Source organism: Heptranchias perlo, chromosome 21 (genome assembly GCF_035084215.1).
Source record: "Heptranchias perlo isolate sHepPer1 chromosome 21, sHepPer1.hap1, whole genome shotgun sequence".
Lineage (NCBI taxonomy): Eukaryota > Metazoa > Chordata > Chondrichthyes > Hexanchiformes > Hexanchidae > Heptranchias > Heptranchias perlo.
In genome coordinates, this window is record NC_090345.1 from 39,876,664 (window position 1) to 39,903,468 (window position 26,805).

The following is a 26,805-nucleotide window of genomic DNA, read 5'->3' on the forward strand; positions in this document are numbered from 1 at the left end:
TAATAGTTTCATTTCTGTGGAGCCAGGAGGAGCAGGAGTGCTCCTCAAAATTCCAGAAAAATACTGGAGGTCGCTGTCGGCCTGGGCTCACCCCCTCTCCTATGCCTCCCGCCCCCCCAACCCAGGACCTACCTGTGGGCCAGCTCGCTGTCGGCATCTTGCCGGTTTAATGCCGATCAAGCCCAAGGCCCAATTTTGAACAGGTCTGGGCCGATGTCTTAGAGTGTGCGTCTATATTGCGCTGCCCATTTTGCATCGGAAACCGGTGCGAGATGAATTTCTCCCCCATTGTTTCTACCAGTGCAAATGTGACGATGTTTTATTTGTATCTTCATGGCTTGCTTACTTGTTTCCAGGATTTATGTTGAAAAAGCTTCATGCATTTTCGTGTTGCCATGAGGGCAGTTTAATCTGTTTAATCTTTTCATTGAAGCTTATGCATTAAATTATATGAGCTTTGGACAACACTTTGGATTGTTAAGTGCACGTAGTATTTCCTTTTTTGCTCATGGCTATCCTAAACTCTCTGATTTTATTGAGGTTTCATTCATTGTATTGTTTAATGTTGAAAGAAAGGGCTTACATTTATATAGCGCCTTTCACAAAAGTGCTTTACAGCCAGTTAATCACTTTTGAAATGTTGTAGGCAAACATAGCAGCCAATTTGTGTACAGTACAAACAGCAAGTGATGTAAATGGCCAGTTAATCTGTTCTTGGAGGTGTTGGTTGAGGGGTAAATGTTTGCCAGGACACTGGGAGAATTCCTATTCTTCAAATATTGCCATGGCATTCTTTGTCCACTTGAACATGGAGCCTTGGTTTAAAGTCTCATCTGAAATATGACATTTACAACAATGCAGCATTGCCTGAAACACTGAAGTGTCAGTTCTAGATTATACACTCAGTGGGGTATGAACCATGTCCTTTTGACTCTATGGGAATAGTGTTAGCACTGAGCCTAGCTGACCCTTGAGGACATTACCATAATTTATTTTACTTTCATGATTGTTTTTCCTAATTGTGAATGTATTTTTCATGATTTATTTCATTGTATGTAGTTAAGATACTTTGTGAAATCTTCACTGTTTTGTTACCATCATATTGGACCGAATAAACAAACCACATAAATATCACTCAAAGCGGCTTCAAGGGTCATCAACAAACCCCCGATTTCTATTATTCAAATAGCTTTTCCTTTGTTTGCTGTATGCATCTTGTATTGATTTAAATCGTCAATTTATTTCTTTGTATTGATTTAAATTGTCAATCTATTTCTTTGTATTGATTTAAATTGTCAATCTATTTCTTTGTATTGATTTAAATTGTCAATCTATTTCTTTGTATTGATTTAAATTGTCAATCTATTTCTTTGTATTGATTTAAATTGTCAATCTATTTCTTTGTATTGATTTAAATTGTCAATCTACTTCTTTGTATTGATTTAAATTGTCAATCTATTTCTTTGTATTGATTTAAATTGTCAATCTATTTCTTTGTATTGATTTAAATTGTCAATCTATTTCTTTGTATTGATTTAAATTGTCAATCTATTTCTTTGCTGGTCAGTATGGAAGCAGAAGTTGCTTTTCCGCTGTCTAACGTTGAAAGACATGGTGCAGAATATGGTGTTTATTTCCTTTGCCTTTCTCTCCCAGAATGCTCCTTGCAGTTCTTGAGTCTAAAATGTAACATCTTAGCGAGAATACAAAACAATGTGATGAAAATTGCACGTGGAGCTACAGTGGAATTACAATATAAACAGTAAAATACATTTTCTTGGTGTAGAACATTTGCAGCAAATTACAGAAAGATGCAAGAACTATGGAGTAATGATAATGGGGGACTTCAATTACCCCAATATTGTCTGGGACATAAGAACATAAGAAATAGGAGCAGGAGTAGGCCATACGGCCCCTCGAGCCTGCTCTGTCATTCAATCAGATCATGGCTGATCTTCGACCTTAACTCCACTTTCCCGCCTGATCCCCATATCCCTTGATTCCCTTAGAGTCTAAAAATCTATCTATCTAAGCCTTGGAAATATTCAACGACACAGCATCCTCAGCCCCCTGGAGTAGAGAATTCCAGAGATTCACAACCGTCTGAATAACAGTGTAAAGGGCAAAGAGGGGGAGGAATTCCTGAAATGTGTTCAGTAGAACTTTCTAGAACAGTGTGTTTCCAGCCCAACCAGGAAAGAAAGAGTGCTGGATCTAGTTCTGGGGAATGAAGTGGGGCAGGTGGAGCACGTTTCAGTGGGGGAGCATTTGGGGAACAGTGATCAAAATATCATTAGATTTAGAATAATTATGGAAAAGGACAAGGACCAAACAAATGTGAAAATGCTTCACTGGAGGAGGGCAAATTTCAGTGAGTTAAAAAGGGAACTTGCCCAGGTGGATTGGAATCAAAAATTGGTAGATAAAACAGTAATTGAACAATGGGAGGCCTTCAAGGAGAAGTTGGTTTGGGTACAGAGTTGACACATACCTACAAGGGAGAAAGGAAGGGCATCCAAAGCTAGAGCTCCCTGGATGACTAAAGATATAGAGATTAAAATGAAACAGAAAAAGGAGGCTTATGACAAATGTAAGGTTCATAATACAGTAAAGAACCAGGCTGAATACAGAAAGTACAGAGGAGATCTATAAAAAGGGAATAAGAAGGGCAAAGAGAGACTATGAGTAGTTTAGCAGCTAACATTAAAAGGGAACCCAAAAGTCTTTTATAGACATATAAATAGTAAAAGGGTAGTCAAAGGAAGCGAGGGACCGATTAGGGTCAAAAAAGGAAATCTTGTGCAGGCAGAGGCTGAGGGACTAAATGAATACTTCACATCGGTCTTCACCAGAGAAGATGCTGCTGTCAATGTAGCAGTAAAGAAGGAGGTAGTAGCGATATTGGATAGGATAAAAATAGATAAAGAGGAGGTACTTAAAAGATTGGCTGTACTCAGAGTAGAAAAATCACCCGATCCAGATGGGATGCATCCTAGGTTAATGAAGTAAGGGTGTAAATTGGGGAGGCTCTGGTCACAATCTTCCAATCCTCCTTAGATACTGGGGTGGTGCCAGAGGACTGGAGGATTGCCAGAGTTACACCCCTGTACAAAAAAAGAGAGAGGGATAAACCAGGCAATTACAGGCCAGTCAGCCTAAAGTCAGTGGTGGGGAAACTTTTAGAGACAATAATCCGGGACAAAATAAATTGGCAGTTTTAAAAGTATAGGCTAGTAAGTGAAAGTCAGCACAGATTTGTTAAAGGAAAATCATGTTTGACTAACATGATTGAGTTCTTTGATGAAGTAACGGAGAGGGTTGATGAGGGTAATGCAGTTGATGTTGTGTTTCTGGACTTTCAAAAGGCATTTGATAAAGTACCACATAATAGACTTATTAGCAAAATTAAAGCCCATGGGATAAAAGGGACAGTGGCAGTGTGGATACAAAATTGGCTAAGGGATAGAAAGCAGAGAGTAGTGGTGAATGGTTGTTTTTCAGACTGGAGGGAAGTATACAGTGGTGTTCCCCACGGGTCAGTATTAGGACCATTGCCCTTTTTGATATATATTAATGACCTGGACTTGGGTATAGAGGGTATCATTTCGAAGTTGCAGATAACACGAAACTTGGCAATGTGGTAAACAGTGTGGAGGATAGTAACAGACTTCAGGAGGACATAGACAGACTGGTGAAATGGGCAGACACATGGCAGATAAAATTTAATGAAGAGAAGTGTGAAGTGATGCATTTTGGTAGGAAGAATGAGGAGAGGCAATATAAACTAAATGGTACAATTTTAAAGGGGGTGCATGAACAGAGAGTCATGGAGGAGCACATACACAAATCTTTGAATGTGTCAGGGTAGGTTGAGCATATGGGATCCTGGGCTTTATTAATAGAGGCATAGAGTACAAAAGCAAGAAGGTTATACTAAACCTTTATAAAACACTGGTTAGGCCTCAGTTGGAGTATTGTGTTCAATTCTGGGCACGACACTTTAGGAAGGATGTCAAGGCCTTAGAGAGGATGCAGAAGAGATTTATGAGAGTGGTGCCAGGGATGAGGGACCTCAGTTATGTGGACAGACTGGAGAAGCTGGGATTGTTCTTCTTAGAACAGAGAAGGTTAAGTGGAGTTTTGATAGACGTGTTTAAAATCATGAACAGCTTTGGCAGAGTAAATAAAGAGAAACTGTTTCTAGTGGCAGAAGGGTCGGTAACCAGAGGACACAGATTTAAGGTGATCGGCAAAAGAGCCAGAGGCGACATGAGGAAACATTTTTTACACAGCGAGTTGTAATGATCTGGAATACACTGCCTGAAAGGGTGATGGAAGCAGATTCAATAGTAACTTTCAGAAGGGAGTTGGATAAATACTTGAAGGGAAAAAATTACAGAGCTATGGGGAAAGAGCAGAGCAATGGAACTAAATGGATAGCTCTTTCAAAAAGCCAGCACAGGCACGATGGGGCCGAATGGCATCCTCCTGTGCTGTACCTAAATATGATACCATTTGCAGCTATAATATTGTCCAGGCACAGTGAGGCTGGCTTTTTTCAACTTGCTTTACAATAAGGAAAAAGTCCACTCAGTATGTGTTACGAACAGAGGCTGAAATCAATTCATGTCCCATTTTAAATATCCACCAACTGATTAATGGCTAACAATTGGTTTATGTGCAAGACTCATGCTGCATTCTTAGCATCTGACTGCATTGCGCATGTGCACCTTATTTTAGCTGTTTCATGCTTGTCAATGTATATTTAGTTAACAGCTCTACTATTTTTTGTTTTTTTAAAAAAAGCAGTGTCACTTGCTATCCTGATTAAGCATGATGTGGAGATGCCGGTGATGGACTGGGGTTGACAATTGTAAACAATTTTACAACACCAAGTTATAGTCCAGCAATTTTATTTTAAATTCACAAGCTTTCGGAGATTTTCTCCTTTCGGAGATTTTCTCCTTCCTCAGGCAAATTCACAAGCTTTCGGAGATTTTCTCCTTTCGGAGATTTTCTCCTTCCTCAGGCAAATGGAGATCTTGAAACATTTGCCTGAGGAAGGAGAAAATCTCCGAAAGCTTGTGAATTTAAAATAAAATTGCTGGACTATAACTTGGTGTTGTAAAATTGTTTACAATTATCCTGATTAACATACTCTTCTTGTTACATGTCCTTGATGTCTCATTGTTCCATAATCGATAAAATTATAGGAAGCTCTAAAAGGAAAAAAATGTTAGTGCCTGACCAGTTTATGCATGGAATCTATATCTTATTCTGCTTTTTATTGAGGTTCTAAAAAGATCACCAATAGGTTTAGCAATGCAATTTCTTTTCAAAAGGCTAGTTATGTAATTTATGACTAATAGGAATACCGCTGTCTCTTTCAGGTTCTAATAAGACTGAAGAGCAAATACGGGAATCTCTACAGACAAGACAATGTTGTCTTGAGTGGTACTCACACCCACTCCGGCCCTGCGGGCTACTTTCAGTACACACTCTGTCTGATCACAAGCAAAGGCTACATCAAACCATCCATCAATGCCTTAATTAATGGCATTATAAAGGTTAGACATTCTTCTCTGTACTTTAATGTGTGATAATGGTCATTTATTTTAGTGTAATGTTTATCATTTTATGTGCAGATACAAATATTTTCTAGTGGATATTGAATAACTAGTAAAATGCAGATCTGAAGTATGTAATGACAAATCTCTTGGGCTGAATATAGTGACATCACTATTCATGGCCAGAATGGAGATGATTGGATAATTTGCCTGTCAATCATGCCTGGAGACCACACCGCTGTAAGTGACTGGGATTGATTTTATGCATATGAGTTCTGTTAGTTGCAGTTCGTAGAAATTCTTTTTAAATAGACTATAAATAGACCTTTCCTCCCCTCCTCTCCTTTCCCTGGCTCTGTACTGGCTTAAAAACTTTAACTCTTTAACATCTTCCAATTCTGATGAAAGGTCTTCGGCCTGAAACGTTAACTCTGTTTCTTTCTCCACAGATGCTGCCTGACTTGCTGAGCTTCTCCAGCATTTTCTGTTTTTATTTCAGATTTCCAGCATCTGCAGTATTTTGCTTTAGATTTGTAAATAGACCTTGTTTGCTTTTGTGCACGGTAATGTCACACAAACAATAAATAAATAAATCATCAGATAATCTGTTTTTGGTGGTGTTGATTGAGGGAGGAATGTTGGCCAGGACACCAGAAGAAACTCCCTGCTCTTCTTCAAATACTCCAGTGGATTTTTTTACATCCACCTGAGCAAGCAGGCGACCTCAGATTAACACCTCTCTGAAAATGCAACAATCTCTCATTTCTGCATTGAAGTGCTCCTCTAGACTATGTGCTCAAGTTTATCACGGGGCTTAAGCCCACAACCTTCTGACTCAGAAGCGAGAGTGCTACCAACTGAGCTACACTGACACTTAAAGTTGTTAAGGGGTTGGTTTTGATCCATCAACCTCTGGGTTACGTGTCCAGTACGACTCTGCTGAGCCATTCTGCTTCTTGAAATTAGAAGGCTGGAGTGTGGTTGTGATGCTTAGCATGGTCCTATTCGGAGCTACGGAGTGAAGCCAGGAGGGAGGGGGTTCAGGGACAGGTAAGTAAAGTTAAAATGAAAACCACTCGACATTGAGAGGTGGGGGCTTATTATTATTTCCGTTCAGTGACTATTAACTTTCAAACAAACTCCCAGAACAGTAACAAAAGCAAAACTGCAATTTGTTCAATGCAATTACAGACCTGCAGACCCACGTTACACTAGTAGGAACTAAATAATATATTTTTTATGTGTTTATTGTGTTAGAAATGTTATTTTAGGACTATATCCTCAGGGTATTGAGAAACCAAGATGGTGATAGAAAACGTTTTCAAAAAATATTTTGAGCAAGTACATTGGCATCGCCTCTTGTTAGCTTTATTTTCCATTTGCTGATTCTTCATTGGTAGATTTCCTATATGCTCAGAAATAATTGAAAAAATTAGCATTTTGCATTTAAGCTGATTTTGTTGCTTTTTTTATCAATGATATTTGAGCCAATCAAAGACAAATGCAACAAAATACTTTTCACTTGTCGTGCTTTGCAAATTTGATGGACACTTTGCACACAAGATCAGTGTGACTAACACTTCTCACACACTACGGATGTGCATTAGACTCGTAATTATATAGATCGGTTAATGTTAGAAACCACATTATAACTTAATCAGGTACAGCTGCAAATGGTTTCATACCAATTAAGAAAGCTTTTAGTGATTTAATCAAACTCTTTCAGATTTGTCATTCAAGATGGAGTGTTCCTTTTAATAGTTACTGTTAACATGTGGAGTTTTAACTCTAGATGTTTCCTTAGGTGAGCCCTTGCTCCCTATCAACCAGAGTGTGCCTTTACCTGCCTAATGTCGAGGTAAGGAGCCCAGAGATCAAAAAGGAAACCCTTGTTACTGCACTTCCTCTTTTTCTGAAGGCTATAGAGTTATCAATTCACTATGTGGTGGCTCAGGTCATAAACTACCAAACGGAGTTACTAAACCATGCTAAAATGGCTAGGTGAACAGAAGCAATAACACTTTATACTTGTTTAACGTTTAATAATCCTCATCAGAAGACAAAAAATAACAGTCATGTCTGTTACATTAAACTGCCATGTAAGCTGGCCTAGACACGAGATTCTTTAGGTATCAGTCTTGGTTCAGTGGGAGCCTCTGAGTCAGAAGGTTGTAGGTTCAAGCCCCACTCCAGAGACTTGAGCACATCATCTAGGCTGACACTCCAGTGCAGTTTTGAGGGAGTGCTGCACTGTCGGAGTTGCCCTCTTTCGGATGAGACGTTAAACTGAGGTCCCGTCTGCCCTCTCAGGTGGATGCAAAAAAATCCCATGGCACTATTTCAAAGAAGAGCAGAGGGGACATTCCTGGTGTCCTGGCCAACATTTATCCCTCAGCCAACATCACTAAAACAGATTATCTGATGATTATCTCATTGCTGTTTGTGGGACCTTGCTGTGCATAAATTGACTGTTCGGTTTTCTACATTACAACAGTGACTGCACTTTAAAAGTACATTGGCTGTAAAGTGTTTTAGAACTTTGAGGTAGAGAGGCGCTAAATAAATGCAAGTTCTTTCTTGAATATTAATCTTTATGTGGCAGCTTATCACAGGCCAACTTGAGACGCCATGGATGGTAAATCTATTTTCTCTAATGACTTCTAACAAACTATCCAATTTTTGCAAGACAGGGTGAGAAATACTTATCGAAAATGACCGAGCAAAGGAAATTTAAGTACCTGTCTCTCAAACTTGGAGAGATGCCAATCAAACATATAGACAAATAAAACACACAAAATGCTTGCAGTTTGTTTGAATGGCCTAACCTCTTCTTAGGGTACTTGATCAGACACACCAACTATATTCTGCAGCTATTGTATCAAATCAAGCTGGGCCATTTTCTGTGAGTGTACCTGTTTTTTAACCCTGTGAGTGCTGTGTCACAAAGAGTGAAGCATGATGCATCACAGACAAAATGTCCCCATCCTTGCCAGAGTCACATCTTTTTCTTGATTGCTGGGAAGTTTGTGACAGCAACAACTATTCACATTGTAAATTATTGCCCTTAACAAAATAATATTTCTGGGATGACATTTCCAGAAAGGTTTTTCAAATTTATATTCAAAATAATGCAGCCTAATCCATTTTCATTAGAAGCTTTCCTTAATTATCCACTGCTGGTGTCACTCAGAAAAATGATGATGAAAGCATAATAGGAAAAAATCTGCTTCCCAGGTAATGAAAATCTTATTGCTTTCATTTAATTTTATGCTGAATGGAACAGGCTTGTTGGGTCTAATGGCCATTTCCTGTTCCTACTAATTCTTATGTACATGACAAATGATGTAACACTGAATTACTTTAGATATGAAATTACTATGATTTTTGTTAACAAAAGAATGGTTTAAAAAGTTTCATTCTGGTGGCTGAAATTATATGGATGGAATTTATTTTTAAAATGTGGTATATTCCCATGTGTGAATCGCTTTCTCCTCCTGTCATGACAATTTCCTAATGGAGAGGGCACACAGATTTCTTTCCCTCAGGCCTTTACCAATGCCTCTATTTTACCATGATGTGGAGATGCCGGTGATGGACTGGGGTTGACAATTGTAAACAATTTTACAACACCAAGTTATAGTCCAACAAATTTATTTTAAATTCCACAAGCTTTCGGAGGCTTCCTCCTTCGTCAGGTGAACGGTGTGGAAATGAAATTTTCGAATCCTTCGCATTTGAAAATCACAGAACAATGCCTGGTGATTACTGCCCGTTGCCAAGGCAATCACAGTGAGCAGACAGAAAGGTGTCACCTAAAAGGCCACCGAATATACAAACCCCCCCAAAAAAGAGAGAGAGAGAGAGAGAGAGAGAAGGAAGACAGTCAATGACCCGTTATATTAAAAACAGATAACATTTGTTTGCTGGTGGGGTTACGTGTAGTGTTCATGTCACACTACACGTAACCCCACCAGCGAACAAATGTTATCTGTTTTTAATATAACGGGTCATTGACTGTCTTCCTTCTCTCTCTTTCTCTCTATTTTACCAGTCAGTTGGAGGTGAGGTGTTTGAGAACAATATGGATCAACTTGCCCTTTGATTGGGAAGATTTTAAACCCTTCTTGAAGCTTCCGGATGAAATTAGGACCTCTCAATATGGGGATCACAGGTACAAAGGTTCCTTTCCCCGCCACTCTGAACATCTTTTCCAAATGTTTATTATTAACCTCAAATGGTATAACTTGGACAGTTTTGATCTTCACTGCGTTAATTGGCTATAAAATCTAGCTTTTCAATTCCTTTTCCCTATAGAGCATTGATATCGCACACAAGAATATGAAAGCAGGAAGAATATTTATAAACAAAGGAGAAGTAGAAGGCAGCAATATAAACAGGAGCCCGTATTCTTACTTGCAGAATCCAGAAGGAGAACGAGCCAGGTACCAATGAGAATAAGAATCACATGAATATTAGGCTCAGGTACAGTTGATAAGGAATTGTAACTACAGATCGATTAGTCAGTGATTCCTGAAATTATCCATTTAAGTAACAGATTTTCTATCATCATGTATTTAAATGAGCAATACCAACATGGATGTAAGAGTTATGCTCTGAAGTATCTGTACATTCATTGGTTTGATCGCGTACAAAATATTTTAAAGATACCCATACATGAGTGAAATTCAAGCCCCACAAATCCTTAAGCCTGTAGTGTAATACATAGAATATTTTTCGCTTTTGTTTTTAATTGTTTTTCCCCACCAGGGTCATTTGTCTGTCACTCACAATGCTCAAAATAACAGACTATAGCTCCATCTAGTGAGTTGGTACACATTTTGCACGACAGTATAAACAACCTCAGTATTTACTGCCGTTCAAAAACTAAACCTGTTTTATTTAAACAAGATTTGGTAATTATTTATTATCCCAACATTTGAAGAATGCACTTTTCCCAATTTTTTTTCATTATTAGAGATTGGGATTTATGTCATTCCATTTTTTATATATTAGCAAATATGGTGGCATAACAACAGGCTGCAGACAGACCCGTCAGAATCTATGTTCCGAGCAACTACTGGAGTCTTCAATGCCTCGTTAGTGACTTTAAAACTTGTGGTGAAGTGAATGGATGATGGAACATGTGCATTTATAGACACATCCCACATCTGAGATTCTATGGGGGTGGGGGGGTTGGGGTCTACCACTGGCTGCCTTAATTTCAGCACAAGCTCCGCGGAACCCTGTTTAAATGATGCGTTCCGCCAAAGTTAGGCTGGTGCAGTGGGAGAAGGCCCGATGTAATTCACCTCCTGAATGTTTCTAAATACACTTGTATAATCAGTTAAAGTAAATATGATTTTATTTTGAGCTCGAGTTAATATTGATGCGCCTCACATTGCATGGGTCAGATGTTTGCATGCTTGACTTGCTTTCTGGAGTGTTTGAAACCAGTCTCAATGGCAGAAATATTGAATAGTTACTTTGCCTCAGTATTTACTAGGGAGACTAACATGGTGGGCATGAGATTAGAAGAATAGATCAAATAAGATATAAAGACATTTAAGATAGAAAGGGGGGAGGTAATTGATAAACTAATCAAACTGAGAGAGGATAAAACCCCTGATCTGGATGGATTGAATTTGTGCTTATTAAAAGAAGTTAGGGAAGAGATAGCAGAGGCACTATTACATTTATATATAAAATAATTTGAAAAGGGAGTCGTGCCAGAGGATTGCTGGATCGCTAATGTGATTCCTATATTTAAAAAGGGAGATAGAACCAGTCCACCATTAAATTAATGTTGGTGGTAGGAAAAATAATGGAACTCTTATTCAAAGATGTAATAGAAAAACATCTAGAAACCAAAAAAAATAAAGAATACTCAGCACGGATTTCATGCTTGACCAACCTTAATGAATCCTTTTGAAGAAGTAACAGAAAGGTAGACAAGAGTAATGGAGTAGATGTAATATATTTGGATTTTCAAAAGGCCTTCGATAAGGTACCTTCAAATAGTAGACTTATGACTTAGGTCAGAGCGTGTGGAGTCAGGGGACAAGTAGCAGAATGGATAGCAAACTGGCTACAAAACTGAAAACAGAGAATTGAGGTTAAAGGTAGTTACTCAGACTGGCAAAAGGTGGGAAGTGGTGTTCCACAAGGATCAGTGCTGGGACCACTGTTATTCACCATTTACATAAACGATTTTGACTCAGGAATTGGAAGTACAATTTCAAAATTTGTGGACGACAGCAAAGTGGGGGGTGTAGTTAATATCGAGAAGGACCGCAACAAAATACAGGAAGCCATTAATAAACTTGCAGAATGGGCATGGAATTGGCAAATGAATTTCAATATAGATAAGTGTGAAATATTCCATTTTGATAGGAAGAATAAGGGGGCCACATACTGTTCGGATAATAAGAGTGTAAATGGGATAGAGGAGCAAAGGGATCTGGGGGTACAGATACACAAATCACTGAAAGTAGTGAGGCAGGTTAATAAGGCCATAAATAAAGCAAACCAAGCACTGGGGTTCATTTCTAGAGGGATAGAATTGAAAAGCGGACAAGTTAAACTTGTATAGAATCTTGATTAGACTGCACTTGGAGTACTGGGAAAAGTTCTGGTCTCCATATTAAAAAAAAAGGATATAGAGGCACTGGAGAAGGTGCAAAAAAGATTTACTGGGATGATACCAGAACAGAGAGGTTGTACCTATCATTAAAGATTGAACAGGCTGCAGCTCTTTTTCTCTAGAAAAGAGAAGACTGAGGGATGACCTGATAGAGGTCTTTAAGACTATGACAAGGTTTGATGGGGTAGACGTAGAGAAGATGTTTCCACTTGCGGGGGAGACCAGAACTATGGGCCATAAATGTAAGATTGTCCCTACTAAATCCAAGAGGGAATTAAGGAGAAACGTCTTTACCCAGAGAGTGGTTAAAATGTGGAACTCACTACCACAAGGAGTAGTTGAGGCGACTAGCATAGATGCATTTAAGGGGAAGCTGGATAAACACGAGGGAGAAAGGAATAGAAGGATATGCTGGTAGGGTTAGATGAAGTAGGGACGGAGGAGGCTCGTGTGGAGCATAAACACCGCCATGGACCTGTTGGGCCTGTGGGCCTGTTTCTGTGCTGTACATTCTGTGTAACTCTATGTAAGTCTCTGATAACATCTGGGTGGTTTAGAAGCTTGTTAAACACATCTCAAGGGAATGGCTTATGCCTCTGGGGACCCTTAATACTGCACCTGTTAATTTTAGCTCTAGGGATGCAAATTAGTATTTGCATGTGGTTTCCTAGTACACTGCGTGCATTACACTACCCATTACACACTGCTGGGCTGCTGTGTATTTTCATCATTCTCTGTTTTTATTTCAGATTTCCAGCTTTTGAATTATTTTCTTTTTATTGTAGCAAAAGCATGTTGACTGGTGGTTCTTCTCGATGTGTCAGCTGTGGCTCAGTGGTAGCACTCTCTCCTCTGAGCCAGAAGGTTGTGGGTTCAAGTCCCACTCCAAACATGTGAGCGCATAATCTAGGCTGACACTCCAGTACAGTACTGAGGAAGTGCTGCACTGTCGGAGGTGCTGTCTTTCTGATGAGATGTCTGCCCTCACAGGTAGATGTAAAATATCACATGGCACTATTTTGAAGAAGAACAGGGGAGTTCTCCCCGGTGTCCTGGCCAACATTTATCCCTCAACTAACATCACAAAAACAGATTACCTGGGCATTATCACATTGCTGTTTGTGGGAGCTTGCTATGTGCAAATTGGCTGCCAGGTTTCCTACATGACAACAGTGACTATACTCCAAAAGTGCTTCATTGGCTGTAAAGCACTTTGGGACATCCGGAAGTCATGAAAGGCGTTATATAAATGCAAGTTATTTTTCTTTCTCATTGCTGTTTGTGGGATGCTGCTGTCACAGAATGGCTGCCTTGTTTGCCGACTAAAAACGTCACTGCACTTCAAAAATAATTCATCACCAAATGCTGCCATGGCCTTCCACCATCCTCTCTGAGAAACCTTGAACAGCCCTGTGTCACAGCTTGGTCCCTCCCTTCTTCTGAATCCAGATTGCTGCCAGTTCTATGTTCCACCACCAGGAGTGCATTTTTCAGCGACTGTCCTTCAAATCCACTTTGGCTTGCTTACCCCTCTCTCTCTCTGCTTCCAAAAGGCTTTAGAAATGTGCGCCCTTGACAGTACCATTAGTTTTCCAGCCCCAGATACAGTCCTTCATTTCCTGTTTGGTGCTCACCTCTTTCCTTTGAAAAATGCCCTGAGATGTTGGTCTATGTGAGGAGTGCAATGTGAATGGAACCTGCATTCATTGTGAACAGATTCACTCAATTAAATTGATAATATCCCTTTACCAAGACTCCGGTTACTGCTTCCCAGCCAGTTCTTAGATTCCATGCTCTTAAGAATTAGCGTGCAGTCATTTAAGTGATTTGCAGAAAATAAGATGGGAAATAACGTCCTTTTATTTTGTTGCATTTTTCCTGTATAGGTTGATTGAAGACTCGGAATAAAATGAATGAATTTTTAAAGTTAATTATATGTTAAAAAACAATGAAATAAGGACTGTTATAATTTATTTAAATGCCATTTATATAGGTACAAGTCAAATACAGACAAAGAACTGGTTCTACTCAAAATGGTGGATCTGGACGGACATGGCATTGGAACTCTCAGGTACAGGATTTACACATCTTCAACAATCACATTATGAGCTGGACTTTTGGTACAGCTGGTTACAGAAATGTTTAAAATTGAAAGTTCCAGATCAACATAAATTTAATTTTAGGACTGAGACAAAAATTAAGCTTTTTTTGTTTATGAAGAATTATATTATTGACTTTGTTCCTTTTAGCTTGACTTGGTGGTAGCATTCTCGCCTCTGAGTGAGAAGGTTGCGGATTCAAGTCCCACTACAGGTTTAATTTAAGCTGACACTGCAGTGCAGTATCGAGGGAGAGCCACGTTATCGGAGGGGCCTTCTTCGGATGAGAGGTTAAACCAAGGCCCTGTGAAAGCAGAGGTAAAAGATCCCATGGCACTAATCAAAGGGAGAGCAGGAAGTTCTCCCAGTTCCTGATCAAAGTTCATCCCTCAACAAACACCATCAAAACAGATCAACTGGTCTTTTATTTCATTTGCTGTTTGTGGGACCTTACAGTATGCAAATTGGCTGCTAGATTTGCAAAATAACAGTGATTACACTTCAAAAGTAATTAATTAGTTCTGAAGTGCGTAGGAATGTCCTGAAAGGAACCATAAAAATGCTTTTCTTGTTTTTCATTATGGTAGCTTTAGGTTTAAAACCAGGTCCAGCTGAAGGAACAAACTCCCTGCTGATTGATATGTGTCAGGGCCATGTCCACAGATGATGTAGCTCCATAACCACGATGAAGCCGGATGGCTTGATTATCTTTCAATGACCAAGCTATTCATTTTGAATCTGCTGATGCACAGGAGGTTCAGGTTAGGTCCAGAAGTACTGTCTGCCTTTGAACACTGCAAATGTTCAAACTAGTGTGGTGATGAGAAACATTGTTTTTAATGGGCTATCTTTAAAGGATTATGAATGGCATATCTGTGGCTGACTTTATCCCAGTCAGCAGTCAGTCTGAAGCCAGTGGAGATACTAAACTAGGCAGAGGCTCTGTGGGATTGTTTTGCTGCATAAGAGTTGAGTGATTGTATATCTAGGATACATTTTATATTGAGCACACAGGAGAAGCATCCATTATTTTGATAATTCGAGGAGAATTGTACAGTTTGTGTTTTCTATAAATATTCTGTTTATACTGTGTACTGTTTATTTACCTGTTTAATGTAAATACATTTGTTGGTTAATTTATAGCTTGACCCACAGCCAGATAGAGTGTATTTTCTTCTTCCTACTGAAGGTGAGGGGATCATATGATGGCACGTGATATATTTCAGTAAGCTAGAGTACAGTGACAAGGCAATTTTGTTTGGTGCTTGGGTCTGGCTAAATTTGTCTAGATATTGGGCAGGTAAAGACACACCCTGGTTCATAGGCACGTGAGGTCTGCTTATGGGAGAATATGCATAGTGTAAAAATCCCCAAATTTAACAAGGACTAATTTATAATAATCCACATTGCAAGTTTACAGAATACTGGCAGACTCTCCAGTGACATAGGATGTCAAGGCCTTGGAGAGGGTGTGAGGAGATTTACTAGAATGGATGAGGGACTTCAGTTATGTTGAGAGACTGGAGAAGCTGGGATTGTTTTCCTTAGAGCAGAGACGTTTAAAGGGAGATTTAATAGAGGTGTTCAGGATTATGAAGGGTTTTGATAGAGTAAATAGGGAGAAACTGTTTCCACTGGCTGGAGGGTTGGTAACCAGAGGACACAGATTTATGTAATTGGCAAAAGAACCAGAGGGACGATGAGAATTTTTTTACACAGTGAGTTGTTATGATCTGGAATGCACTTCCTGAGAGGGTGGTGGAAGCAGATTCAGTAGTAACTTTCAAAAGGGAATTGGATGTATATTTGAAATGGAAAAATTTTGCAGGGCTATGGGGAAAGAGCATGGGAGTGGGGCTAATTGGCTAGCTCTTTCAAAGAGCTGGCACAGGCACGATGGGCTGAATGGCCTCCTTCTATGCTGTGTGATTCTATGACAATTGGATAGAGTGGAATCAAGGATATAGCTTCTATATCATAGAATCATAGAATGATATAGCATAGAAGGAAGGCATTCGGCCCATCGTACCTGTGCTGGCTCTGTGAAAGAGCTATCCCAATTAGTCCCAATTCACTGCTCTTTCCCCATAGCCCTGCAAATATTTCCACTTCAAGCATTTATCCAATTCCCTTTTGAAAGTTATTATTGAATCTGTTCCACTATACTTTCAGGCAGAGCATTCCAGATTATAACAACTTGCTATGTAAAATTTATTTTCCTCATGTTGCATCTGGTTCTTCAGTCTGTGTCCTTTGGTTACCGACCCTTCTGCCACTGAAAACAGTTTCTCTTCATTTACTCTATAAAAACCCTTCATGATTTTGAACACCTCTCTCAAATCTCCCCTATCCTTCTCTGCTCTAATGAGAACAACCCCAGTTTCTCTAGTCTCTCCATGTAACTGAAGTCTTTCATCCCTGGTACCATTCTAGTAAATCTCATCTGAACCCTCTCCAAGGCTTTGACTTTCTTCCTAAAGTGTGGTGCCCAAAATTGGACACAGTACACCAGCTGGGGCCTAATCAGTGTTTTATAAAGGTTTAGCATAACTTCCTTGCTTTTGTACTCTATGCCTCTATTTATAAAGCCAAGGATCTGTATGCCTTTTTAACAACCTTCTCAACTTGTCCTGCCACCCCCAGGTCTCTCTGTTCCTGAACCTCCTTTAAAATTGTACCATTTAGTTTATATTGCCTCTTCTCATTCTTCCAACCAAAATGAATCACTTCACACTTCTCTGCATTAAATTTCATCTGCCATGTGTCTGTCCATTTCATCAGTCTGTCTATGTTCTCCTACAGTCTGTTACTATCCTCCTTACTACATTTCTGAGTTTCATGTCATCTGAAAACTTTGAAATTATGCCCTGTATACCCAAGTCCAGGCCATTAATATATATCAAAAAGAGCAGTGGTCCCAACGCTGACCTCTGGGGGACACCATTATACACTTTCCTCCAGTCTGAAAAACAACCGTTCACCACTGTTCTATGTTTTCTCTCACATAGCCAATTTTGTATCCATGCAGCAACTGCCCCTTTAATGCCATAGGCTTCAATTTTGTCTATTATGTGGCAATTTATTAAATGCCTTTTGAAAGTCCATATACACAACATCAACCACACTACCGTCATCAACCCTCTCCGTTACTTTGTCAAAAAACTCAATCAAGTCAGTCAAACGTGATTTGCCTTTTACACATCTGTGCTGGCTTTCATTTATTAACCCATACTTTTCCAAATGCCAATTAATTTTGTCAGGGATTAAGGTCTCAAAGTTTCCTCACCACCGACATAAGGCTGACTGGCCTGTAGAAGCCAAGTTTATTCCTCTCCCCTTTTTTTGAACAGGGGTGTAATATTTGGTACCACTTCCATATCTAAGGAGGATTGGAGGATTGTGGCCAGAGTTACATTGACTCTACAGCATAGAAACAGGCCATTCGGCCAAACTGGTCTAGGCCAGCGCTTATGCTCCACGCGAGCCTCCCTCCCTCCCTAATTCATCTACCGCTATCTGCATACCTTTCTATTCCTTTCTCCATCGTGTGTTTATCTAGCTTCCCCTTAAATGCATCTATGCTATTTGCCTCAATTACTCCTTGTGGTAGCGTGTTCCACATTCTAACCACTCTTAGGGTAAAGAAGTTTCTCCTGAATTCCCTTTTGGATTTATTAGTAACAATCTTATATTGATGACCTCTAGCTTTGGACTCCCTTATAAGTGGAAACATTTACTCTACGTTCAGCCTATCAAACCCTTTCATAATCTTAAAGACCTCCTATCAGATCACCCCTCAGTTTTCTCTTTTCCAGAGAAAAGAGCCCCAGCCTGTTTAGTCTATCCTGATAAAGATATCCTCTCAGTTCTGGTATCATCCTTGTAAATCTTTTTTGCACCTTCTCCAATGCCTCTATATCCTTTTTATAATATGAAGTCCAGAGGTGTTCACAGTCCTCCAAGTGTGGTCTAACCAAGGTTATATACAAGTCTAACATAACTTCTCTGCTTTTCAATTCTATCCCTCTAGAAATGAACCTGTGCTTGGTTTGCTTTTTTTATGGCCTTATTAACCTGTGTCGCTACTTTTAGTGATTTGTGTACTTGTACCCCAAGATCCCTTTGCTTATCTGCACCATTTAGACTATTATTATCCATGTAATATGTGGCCTCCTTATTCTTCCTACCAAAATTCACTACCTCACATTTATCTATATTGAAATTCAATTGCCCATTCTGCAAGTTTATTAATGTCTTCTTGCATTTTAACATATTCTTCCTTTGTGTTAACTATACCCCCCAATTTGGTGTCAGCAGCAAATTTTAAAATTGTACATCTGATTCCCGAGGCCAAATCGTTGATGAAAATTGTGAACAACGGTGGTCCCAGCACCAATTCCTGTGGAACATGCAGAGCCTCTGCAATTTCCACTGTTACTTCCCTCAGCAACCTAGGATGCATCCCATCCGGACCGGGTAACTTTTCTACTTTGAGCACTACCAACATTTTAAGTATCTCCTCTTTATCTATTTTTACCTGACCCAATTTCTCTACTACCTCCTCCATTACTGTCACATTGGCAGCATAGAAACATAGAAAATAGGAACAGGAGTCGGCCATTCGGCCCTTCAAGCCTGCTCCACCTTCAATATGATCATGGCTGATCCTCTATCTCAATACCATATTCCCGCTCTCTCCCCATACTCCTTGAAGCCTTTTGTGTCTAGAAATCTATCTAGCTCCTCAAATATATTCAGTGACTTGGCCTCCACAGCCTTCTGTGGTAGAGAATTCCACAGGTTCACCACCCTCTGAGTAAAGAAATTTCTCCTCATCTCAGTTCTAAATGTCCTACCTCATATCCTGAGACTGTGACCCCTCGTTCTGGATCCACCAGCCAGGGGAAACATTCTCCTTGTATCCAGTCTGTCTAGCCCTGTCAGAATTTTATATGTTTCAATGAGATCCCCTCTCATTCTTCTAGAAGCATCCTCTTCTTTAGTGAAGACAGATACAAAGTACTCATTTAGTACCTCAGGCATGCCCTCTGCCTCTGCAAGAAAAGCTCCTTTTTGGTTCCTAATCAGCCCCACCCTTCCTTTGACGACCCTTTTACTATTTGTATGTTTATAAAAGACTTTTGGGTTTCCTTTGACGTTACCCACTAATCTATTCTCATACACTCTCTTTGGCCCTCTTATTTCCTTTTTCAGCTCTCCTCTGTACTTCTTGTATTCTGCTTGGTTCTCTCCTGAATTATGAACTTAACATTTATCATAAGCCTCCTTTTTCTGTTTCATTTTAATCTCTAAATCTTTAGTCATCCAGGGAACTCCAGTTTTGGATGCCCTTCCGTTCCCCCTCGTCGGAATGTGTCTAGTCTGTTCCCGAGCTATCTCCTCTTTGAAGGCCTCCCATTGCTTATTTACTGTTTTACCTGCCAATCTTTGATTCCAATCCACCTGGGCCAGATCCCTTTTAAACTCACTGAAATTAGCTCTCCTCCAGTTGAGTATTTTCACATTTGATTTTTTCTTGTCCTTTTCCATAACTACTCTAAATCTAATATTGTGATCACTGTTTCCCAAATGCTCCCCCACAGAAACATGCTCCACTTGCCCCACTTCATTCCCCAGAACTAGATCTAGCACTGCTCCCTTCCCTATTGGACTGGAAACATACTGATCAAGAAAGTTCTCTTGTACACATTTTAGGAATTCCTCCCCTTCTTTGCCTTTTACACTGTTACTTTTCCAGTCTCTTTTAGGATAATTGAAGTCCCCCATTATTACTACTTTAAAGCTCTTGCATCTTTCTGCAATTTGCCTGAAAATCTGCTCCTCTATCCCCTTCCCACTATTTGGTGGTCTATAGTATACACCTAGCAGCGTATTAGCTCCTCTATTGTTCCTTAATTCCAACCAAATAGATTCTGTCTTTGAACCTTCAACATCATCCCTTTCTAGTGCTGTAACTGTATCTTTGATCAATGCTGCCACTCCCCCTCCTTTTTGTTTGAGCCAGGTCTCTTTTATTGCCGCTATAGCATAATCCCATGAGGCTACATGTGCCTGCAGCTCGCCAACCTTATTTACCATGCACCATGCATTTACGCACATGCACTCTAAACCCATCTTAGTTTACCTTGCATTTCTCCCTGTCTGATCCCTCCTATTTCTGAACTACTCTTTATTCTAATGCTGGTTGTCTCTCCCAGTCCTCAGTGCATCTTGTATTTCCTCTCTAATGCTTCATCCTGGTGCTCCTCCCCCTGCCAAATTAGTTTAACCCCTCCCCCACAGTACTAGTTAACCTCCCTGCGAGAACATTGGTCCCAGCCCTGTTGAGGTGCAAACCGTCCATCTTGTACAGGACCCTCCTGCCCCAGAACTGGTCCCAATTCCCAGGTATCTGAAGCCCTCCCTGCTGCACCATTTCTCCAGCCACGCATTAACCTCTCTTATTTTACTGCTCCTATACTCACCAACATGTGACACTGGGAGTAATCCAGAGACTACTATCTTTGCGGCCCTGCTCTTTAACTTCCTCCCTAGCTCCTGAAACTCTGTCTGAAGGACCTCAACCCTTTTCCTTCCTATGTCATTGGTTCCAACATGGATCACGACTTCTGGCTGTTCTCCTTCCCCTCCGCAGAATGTTCTGCACCCATTCAGTGATGTCCTTTATCCTGGCACCAGGGAGGCAACACACCATATGAGATTCAAGTCGGCGGTTGCAGAAAAGCCTGTATATCCCCTGACTGTCGAATCCCCTATGACCACTGCATTTCTACATTTTGCTGTGCCCTCCTGTGCAGTCATTTGCCCCATGGTTCCATGGATGTGCTATCTATGAATTGTCTTGTAGTTAAGGCAAAGACCATTACATCTTTTAAGGGGAAATGGATAAATGTTTGACATAGGGGAATATACATAGTTATAGTGAGAGTGCTGGACAGTAGGATTAGGTTTAGATTGCTCTAGCAAAGAGCCAGCACCGACGCCATGGGCTGAATGACCTCCTGTAAGTATCTATGGTTCTATATCTCACTCGTGTTCTGGAGTGGATTCTTGGTGCATTCACGTATGATGTACACAAGACTGGTAGCAGACACAATGGTAACTATTTAGTAACACCTGGTAGATTTGTACTACTCCAATGATTATCAGATGTCTCATGATATGTGTACACAACACACATAAATATTAAGTTCAGAAACATTGCAAAACAAATAAACCCGATAATGAAGGTGTAATTTCAGAGAAGATAAAATGAAAGTTACTTTGCTGAAGTTTTTAAATCTATAGGGTTGATTTTAACTTTTGGCAGTGGTGAAAATGGGTGGTAGTGGACTGTCCACTTGCAGTCCAGTGGGAGGGAAAATCGGGCAGGACGTAAAACTGATGAACGATCTTGTCCCACCACTGCCGAAAGTTAATCAGCCCTTATATGTCATGTACATTGTGCACTTACAATTGCAGTTTTTCTGACTCCCACCAATTTTGCTATATTTTATGGAAGCTATTTATGCCGACTGTCAATCACTGGCTAAAGCTACATTCCTGAAAGTGTTATTGCCAAGTGTGACCATCAGTGTAATGGCTGCATTACTGATTTTTTTTATCCTTGGATATTAGAAATAAAGGGAACAGGCATGATCAATTGGTATCTGCTGCAACGTGCAAGTTAATGCATGCTGCTTTCATGGTACAGTATTTTATTGAGGGTAGTAATCCTATTTTTTTTAATCAGAGACTGCACTTTTCTTTATTGCTGTCCAAAGTGCTTCAATCAAAAGGGCATAGAATAACGTAGGAATTTTGGACCTCATTGGAAGAACTTTGGATATGTGCAGTTAAATATTATCAAAAGTTTATTGACTGCAACACTGCTGGTACCTGACTCCATTACCAGTTGGATCATTATTAGTTATCAAGCAGCTTGCTGCTGAATATTCTTCTGCATGGAATTCTGATTACAAATTTACTGTTAAGATTGAACTTCTTTTATTAATACCAAATTAAGTCAGCATTCAAGTGCCAGCCGTGGCTCAGTGGCAGCACTCTTGCCTCTGAATCAGAAGGTCCTGGGTTCAAGCCCCACTCCAGAGATTTAAACTCATAATCTAGGCTGACACTTCAGCGGAGTGCTGCACTGTCAGACGTGCTTTCTTTCAGAGGTGTTAAATCGAGATCCTGTCTCCCCTTTCAGGTGGACATAACGGGCACTATTTGAAGACGAGCAGGAGAGTTCTCCCAATATCCTGGCCAACATTTATTCTCTCAATCAACCTTATCAAAAGCAGATTATCTGCTAATTTATCTCATTGTTGATTTGTGGGAACTTGTAACATGCAAATGTTTTTGTACATTACAACAGTGACTATACTTCAAAAGCACTCAATCAGCTGTGAAGCACTTTGGGACGTTGTGAGGATGTGAAAGGCGCTATATAAATGCAAGTTCTTTCTTCAGCGATTTATTCCATTGAGGTCGAACCCAGTAAACAAACGTACTGAAACTATCTCAATAGCATCAAATTGGTCACTACAGAGGAACTTCACACTGAGTCTGAATGTTGCATTAATATATACAGCACATTTCTCATTAACACCTGCCAAAAATCATAATTAACAGTGAAAGGATGCCAAATTTTAATACAGAAAAAACTGGAGTAGGAAGTTATTGAAAGCGCAATACATCATGCATTTTTCAAAAAAGAAAGCCATCTTATAGAAATTAATGTATCTCCTCTTCAGACACTGCAACAATCACAGCTGAATATAACCCATATCTTAGATATAATTTTGTTTAACTGAAATTAATGTTACGTACTTTTGCTTCTGGTACTTCCCACATAAAAACACATCATTTTCCAAATCATTTGTTTTGCTGAAAGCTCTTGAAATAAACGAGAAAGCAAAGTTGATTTGGTGATATTATGTATTTTAGTTTAGATTTTAGATAATTACAGCGCCTGAATGAGTTTATGCTTGTGAATTGTTTTTAAATTTACCAATGGACTTGCCATAGCATGACTTACAGTTAGTCAGATGATGTGCTGTTTTATAACGCCAACAGTGTTACGCCAGGCGGGAGAGGGAGAGCGGCAGAGAGAGAAAGACAGACAGACAGAATTGGGGAAATAATAATGCAAAAGAAGGAAATGGCAGAGGTGTCGAACAGATATTTTGTATCTGTCTTCACAGTAGAAGACACTAAAAGCATACCAATAATAGTAGAAAATCAAGGGGCAAAGGGAAAGGAGGATCTAAAAACTATCACTAGAGAAAAAGTACTAGGTAAACTAATGGGTCTGCAGGCTGACAAGTCCCCTGGACCCGACGGCTTGCACCGAGGGTCTTAAAAGAAGTTGCTACAGAGATAATGGATGCATTGGTTGTAATCTTCCAAAATTCACGAGATTCTGGAAAGGTCCCAGTGGATTGGAAAACCGCAAATGTAACGCCCCTATTCAAGAAAGGAGGGAGACAGAAAGCAGGTAACTATAGGCCAATTAGCCTAACATCTGTCATTGGGAAAATGCTATAATCGATTATTAAGGAAGTAGTAGCAGGACATTTAGAGACTCAAAATAAAATCAAGGTGAGTCAACATGGTTTTATGAAAGGCAAATCATGTTTGACAAATTTCTTAGAGTTCTTTGAGGAAGTAACGGGCAGGGTGGATAAAGGGAGCCAGTAGGTGTAGTGCATTTGGACTTCCAAAAGGCATTCGATAAGGTGCCACATAAAAGTTTACTGCACAAGGTAAGAGCTCATGGTGTTGGGGGTAATATATTAGCATGGATAGAGGATTGGCTATCTAACAGAAAACAGAGAATCGGGACAAAGGGGTCATTTTCAGGATAGCAATCTGTAACTAATGGGGTGCTGCAGGGATCAGTGCTGGGGCCTCAACTATTTACAATATATATCAATGACTTGGATGAAGGAAGCAAGTGTACTGTGGCCAAATTTGCTGATGATGCAAAGATAGCTGGAAAAGTAAGTTGTGAGGAGGACCACAAAGTGTCTGCAAAGGGATATTGACAGGTTAAGTGAGTGGGCAAAAATTTGGCAGATGGAGTATAATGTGGGAAAATGTGAAATAAGTCATCCACTTTGGTAGGAAGAATAAAATAGCAAAATATTATGTAAATGGAGAAAGACTACAGAATGCTGCGGTACAGAGGGATTTGGTTGCCATCGTACATGAAACACAAGAAGTCAACATACAGGTGCAGCAGGGAATTGGGAAGGCAAATGGAATATTGGCCTTTATTTCAAGGGAGATGGAGTATTAAAGCAGGGAAGTCTTGCTACAACTGAACAGGGTGCTGGTGCAACCACACCTAGAGTACTGCATACAGTTTTGGTCCCTTTATTTAAGGAAGGATATACTTGCATTGGAGGCAGTTCAGAGAAGGTTCACTAGTATGTAAGGGTTTTCTTATGAGGAAAGATTGAGCAGGTTGGGTCTATACTCATTGGAGTTTAGAAGAATGAGAGGAGATCTTATTGAAACATACAAGATTCTGAGGGCAGTTGACAGGGTAAATGCTGAGAGGATGTTTCCCCTCATAGGGGAATCTAGAACTAGGGGGCATCATCTCAGAATAAGGGGTTGCCCATTTAAGACGGAGATGTGGAGAAATTTCTTCTTTCAGAGGGCTGTGAACTTTTGGAATTCTTTGCCCCAAAGAGGCTGAGTCATTCAATATATTCAAGGCTGAGTTAGACAAATTTTTGATCAGCAAGGGAGTCAAAGAATATGGGGAACAGGCAGGAAAGTGGTGTTGAGGCCAAAATCAGATCAGCCATGATCTCATTGAATGGCCAAATGGCCTACTCCTGCTCCTATCTCTTGTGTTCTTATGACTTTTTGCACTCTTGGTAGATTATGGTACGCCCTAGAATATTTTCAGAAATAGTTGGATGCTGTGGTGGAGTGGATTTGTATGAATGGATGAGCTATGGTGAATCAAATGGCTTTCCCAATCTGTATCAATGGTGATCGAGTTACCATGTAACCACAATATTATAATATGCAGACACAGTTGTAGGAAGGCACAGCTTTGCCTGTAACTATGTCTCTGCTTCTTTCCCATTTTCTCATTATTTTTGTGCTGCTTTCTCTTTCTCTATCTTCCATCCTTTCTCTTTTTCCCCTCTCTCTCTGACTGTCACGTACTTTTCTAATTGTGGTGTTTAACACTTTAGTTGACCCTATTTTTTTTCATTGTTTCTGTTTCACTCCTTCTGTAAGTCTCTGCTCCCCTGCCTTCCTCCTTTTATATGACACCAATGTATCTGGTTCTTGTACATGTGCCTTTACTGATGTCATCAATATCTCTGACTTATTTTAAGGCCTGCAACATGCAGAAAAATAGGAGGTAACATGTATTGTGATTTGATTAGGTTTTCATTGGCTCAAGTTTCATAATCTGCCAAGAGTGCAAAAAGTCTGTCATTAAATAAATAAATTTAAAACAGAAATAGACAGTTTCCTAGAAGTAAAGGGAATTAGGGGTTACGGGGAGCGGGCAGGAAATTGGACATGAATTTAGATTTGAGGTTAGGATCAGATCAGCCATGATCTTATTGAATGGCGGAGCAGGCTCGAGGGGCCAATTGGCCTACTCCTGCTCCTATTTCTTATGTTCTTATGTCTGTCTCTCTCTCTCTCTGCCGCTCTCCGCCGCTCTCCCTCTCACATATTTCCCTCATCTTCCATCACTGATGTGTGTGTCTATATCTCTCTATCTCTGTCTCTCTCTCTCCACCCTTCCTTAATTGCATTCTGGAGGCAAAAAGAAGAGTGGAGGGGCTCCCATGATTGACATGGGCTACAGCCAACCAGGAGGAACCAATCCATTGACAGGGGAAGAAAAGAAGCAGCAAAGCTCAACTCAATAATTCAAAAGTCTAGCTAAGTCTGTCAGGGTGACCCTCAGGCTTTTTTGAGAAAACATAATTTTCCACGAAATTACATTGTTTTGTAGACAACTCTGAGTAAGAATAAATTTGTTGAGAAATGTTACTGATTCCTGGGTTTCTTCTGCTCATTGTTACTTTTGCCAGAAATTTTCAGGTGCTGAAAAATTCCAGTTGGTGACACAAGATTGTTGTAACAATTTAATTGGTTGCTTCCTGCTACTTGCCAGTTCAAGATTGTTTAAAAAAACTGAGCAATTTGATCAATTTTCTGCTGCTTTCTTGTTTCTCATTGATACCAACTGAATTGAGCTGCTTTTGATTCATTTAGGCATTTGGATATTTGGTGATTTAACATACAAGTTCATCTTTCAGCCAGTCACTAAATCTTGTCATACAGAAGAGTGACTGTCTCAGGTGTGACACACAGAGCTGCGACTCTTTCAGGTGTGACGGCTTTGAAAGGAGTGGCATGATGGATGCAGGCAAATGCAAGACTTAAAAAAAAAAATGATTTTAACTGGACCTTTGCAAATTGGTAGTTGTAAAATCCAATGACCTAG

At 39.9% G+C, this 26,805-nt stretch overlaps 1 protein-coding gene across 3 annotated transcripts in view; it reads left to right on the forward strand.

Moving 5' to 3' along the window:
• asah2 (N-acylsphingosine amidohydrolase 2) overlaps positions 1-26,805 on the forward strand; it is a 206,219-nt gene that overhangs the window by 14,176 nt on the left and 165,238 nt on the right. For all 3 annotated transcript variants that reach the window (XM_068002563.1, XM_068002564.1, XM_068002562.1), the window contains exons 6-8: positions 5,391-5,567; positions 9,882-10,009; positions 14,201-14,278. In XM_068002563.1, coding sequence (XP_067858664.1) covers positions 5,391-5,567; positions 9,882-10,009; positions 14,201-14,278 — 383 coding nt within the window. The remainder of the gene's footprint in view (positions 1-5,390; positions 5,568-9,881; positions 10,010-14,200; positions 14,279-26,805) is intronic.